The following is a 3,952-nucleotide window of genomic DNA, read 5'->3' on the forward strand; positions in this document are numbered from 1 at the left end:
TTAGCTTTGTTTTCTGATGTGACCTTAGAAATGCATTGAGCCTTTTGCTGTACTGCAATGCTAACTCCAAAATGATGTTTGAGTGCATGGAAAAAGTGCTGCCTTTGTAATGTTAGTTTGGTATGCTCCTGTAAGATGCAGATGAGATACAGAATGATCACAGTATGTTTACACAGACACATGACATACGTGATTTACATTTTGTAGCACAGAAGATTATTCAGCTTACTGCTGAACAGGTGAGCTGGGCTTCAAAGAGCTTTAAATAAGCTGCTCAGAAGAGAGTGGGGAGTTACTGCTAGGTTTTTCAAGTATTGTGACTGTGCAGCCTGTTGATGGCTGTTAGAGAGTTAGAGACGAGTTCGCTGCCAGCATGCTGAATAGGAGGAGTGGGAGCTGGTAGTCCTGTGCAACAGCCATGTATGGTGGATCTACTAAACCCTTTGTGCTTAGATGGGTTCTTGTGGTCTGGGGATATGTTCTTGCAGAGCCTGCCCTTTGCAAACCCCATGCTGTTGTTTTCCCAACGCAAGCTGAACCTGGGCACCATGGTAGTGTTATAAGTTTCTGAGGTGCTAGGTAGGCTGGGCTGCGTCAGCAGGGCTCTGCCTTCCTTCAGTGGAGCTCAGACCGGGCTGTGGGTAAGCCCAGCCATGGTGACATCTCTCTGCTGGCTTCAGCATGGAATGGAGGTGATGTGGAAGAGAGTGCTCTGTTTCTCTTGCCTTTTAAAGTGGTGGGGTTTGGGCCCAGCAGCACCCTTCTTCCTTTTTCTTCCTTTAGGAGCTCTTTTTTACTTCCTTTAGAGGTAAACTATGTATTTAACAGAATTTATTTATATTTAAATAAACAAACAAACAAAAGCAACCCATCTTTCAGAAAATTGGTCTGGAGCCAGAAGAATCTGTTGTCTCCTCTGAGATGCATGGGTTGTGTTTGGGAGTTTGAAGACTTTTTCATCACAGTCATATTTGAAGACAAAAGCTTAAGATAAATATTATGGTGTTTTGTTGATGGCAAATATGGTAGTAGTCATGATTGTGAAGCAGAGGTGATTTCTTGCATAATACATTTGACATTTCTGGAAAGGACCAAGGCTTGCAATCTAGTATAGCATGCTTGTACATGATCCCAGGAAATAACACTTGGAAAGGCAATTCTTCCCTGATCCAGTTACTCCCATGAGTACAAGTTAAATGTCTTTAGAGAGATATAGTTATTTCTCCAATTTTAACCTGGATACGTACCATGATGGGCAACCAGTGGATGAGATGTCCTTGTGGTGGTGTATGGGTGCCTGTAACACCAGCTGAACTCAGCTTTGTTGTTGTTTTTTTCCCAAATGACCTTACAGTAGTAGCTTTATGCTCCACAGCATATCTGAAGATGTAAATTTTAGCTGTCCTTACCCAAGGGGAGGAGTGGTTAACAAACCACCAATAAGACTGAGAATGTTCAAACATCTTAAAGTTAATGTAAAATGGTAAATATGAATCACTGCATGATCAGTGAACTTTGTTCTATTAGTTTTCTAGGCATTTAGGCAAGCTTTGCATTTTGCAGTCCACTAATACTTTCAAAGCTTTCGTGCTGATTTAGCTTAATGTCTGATTCTGGTGTTTCAAGTTCTACCTATGTATTTTTAATCAGTCAGCTTAATATACATGCTTTCTTCATTAATTAGATTTACATTAATGTTATTTTATCTTTTTCTGTTTCAGAGTTGACTCTGTATTGCTACAGAGACCTGCAATGGGAGTGTGCAGTTTTCTGTTGAAAAATTCTCTCAAGAGCTCATGATTTTTTTTCCATCTCTCCTCTTAACATTTCTACTACTCCGCAGACATGGCTCACCACGCAAGGCCTTCCAGATTAGCAAAAAAGGAAGAGATAGGCAAAAGGAAAACTAACCAGAGTAAAAAGAAATCTAGCCAAGTGAGAAAGAAAACCACAAAGACTTCCACAAAAGCTGTTAGTTCTGGAAAAGGCAAAAAGCTGGCACAAGAAAAAGATGTTAAGAAAAAGCAGCAAGAAAAGAAACCAATCATGAGCTCTTCAGGTAGATTTCTCAGGAGCAGTGTCACCAGAACCTTGTCTGGAACACCTTGGGTGAGTTTGGAGAAAGCTGACAATATCCTCTTTCATAGCCAGGAAGCTTTCAACATCAATGGTTTTACAATGTCTCTTCGTAACCGATCGTTCTCCCGTAGATTTTCTCAAGCTCCAACAATTGCAAAACCCAGAAAAGCTGCAGCACAAAAAAAGCTAGAAACAAAGGAAAAACATGAACAAGCTCTGGCAGTAGTAGAAGACAAAAATGTTGAAGCATCCGAAAAAGTGTTGGAACAGAATTTAGCACAAGATGAATTAGCTTCTCTGCCTATAGAGGATATTCCATGCAGTGTAGATGAAAAGCCTGCTGCCATGTGTGCTGATCAAGAAGAGGAAGGAGAAATACCTGAAATGAAGAACTCTGTTCCAAGCACCCAAGTGACTGGTGACAATACAGCAGTGTCAGAGGTGGAGTATGAGCATGAAGACCTGCCCTGTGAGCAGACACTTATTGATCTCAATGCAAGTAGTGCAGCTGAAGCATCTGTTGAAGATGCTGCATTGGTGCTTCCGTCTTCTGATTCCATAACCACCTCTGAATCAAACTCGAAGGTGTGTATAGAGACTCCCTTCGACCTGGTGCCTAACAGTAAAGAACCTGACTCTGGTTCTATCGATACCTCAGACCCCAGTTCAGCCATGCTGTTAGAAGAGTTGGTCCCACTTGCTGCATCCCGCACTGAAGCAGAGTCAGACCTGGTGCTAGCCAGTGAAGAACGCAACTCGAATTCCGCACCCACAGTTACCTCTGAGTTAAATTCACAAGAATGTTTAGAAGATCTGAGCTCATTTTCAGAGTCCTGCATAAATGCAGATGGGGATATGAAGTCTGAGAATGAAGATCTTGGTTCACATGAAGCTGCCACTGAATCAAATTCGCTTTTACATTTTGAAAGCGTAAGCTCACTTGTGGAATCTGACATGAAACTCATGGATTTTGTGCCCATGCACAAAGAGCTTGACTCATATTCAGATCTGAGCTGTACAGTAGAGAATACAGAATCAGACTCAAAAAACACATTTACAGTAAGCGAACCAGTTTCTGATACCTCTTTAACCAATATTGAAGTGGAGGATATTGAACAACTTGTTAAATGTATTGATGCAGAGACATTAATTTTGAATTCAGGTTATGTCCCCCCTTTATCATCAGATATAGAACAACGAGCAGTCGATAAACTCTCCAGTGAGAGTTCCAGAACATTCTCTGAAGGTTTTGTTTCAGACTTGCCTTCGAGCACAGAAATCTCTGTTCTTGCCTTAGAAAAAGCCATAAACACAGATTTGCCAGCTGACTCAAGACTGCAGCAGAACGATTATTCATCACAGCTGGAAAGTGTTGGAATAAGCTTGAATTTGGTTCAGGACAACGTGAGCAACAGCACTCAAACAGTTGAGGCCTCAGGGCCATCCTCTTTTACAAATCCGGCTGGCGGTTACCCTCTTGCATATCCATCTCTGCTCCCGATGTTAGAGAAAAAGAAACGAAGGCGTTGTGGAGTCTGTGAGCCTTGTCTGCGGAAAACAAATTGTGAAGAATGCAGCTGTTGCAGAAAGCGCAAAACCAGTCACCGGATATGTAAAAAGAGAAAATGTGAAGAACTGAAAAAGCCACCGCCACCAATCACACTACCTCTTGAGGTAAGCCAGGAAAGTCTCAAATTAAGTCACAATTTTGAGGATTGAAGTGCGTCTGAAAACGTTGCAGAGGGGGGTTGTTGTACAGATTTAGAGAACTTAGGGTTTCTTTTGGAGCCAGCAAGTTACATTGCCTTTCTATCCAGAGACACATAGATTAAAGTGAGCTAGAGTTACTTCTGTTCCTGCAGTGTTGATGAAA

General features: G+C 41.8%; 1 protein-coding gene across 1 annotated transcript in view; it reads left to right on the forward strand.

Moving 5' to 3' along the window:
- Positions 1–1,710: 1,710 nt before the first annotated feature.
- The window catches only part of TET1 (tet methylcytosine dioxygenase 1), a 58,380-nt gene continuing 56,138 nt past the window's right edge, over positions 1,711–3,952 (forward strand). Inside the window, 1 exon segment of the mRNA XM_010714280.3 lies at positions 1,711–3,753. Within this exon segment, the coding sequence (XP_010712582.3) occupies positions 1,846–3,753 (1,908 nt within the window). The 5' untranslated portion in view covers positions 1,711–1,845.

This window comes from Meleagris gallopavo, chromosome 8, assembly GCF_000146605.3.
Source record: "Meleagris gallopavo isolate NT-WF06-2002-E0010 breed Aviagen turkey brand Nicholas breeding stock chromosome 8, Turkey_5.1, whole genome shotgun sequence".
Classification (NCBI taxonomy): Eukaryota; Metazoa; Chordata; class Aves; order Galliformes; family Phasianidae; genus Meleagris; species Meleagris gallopavo.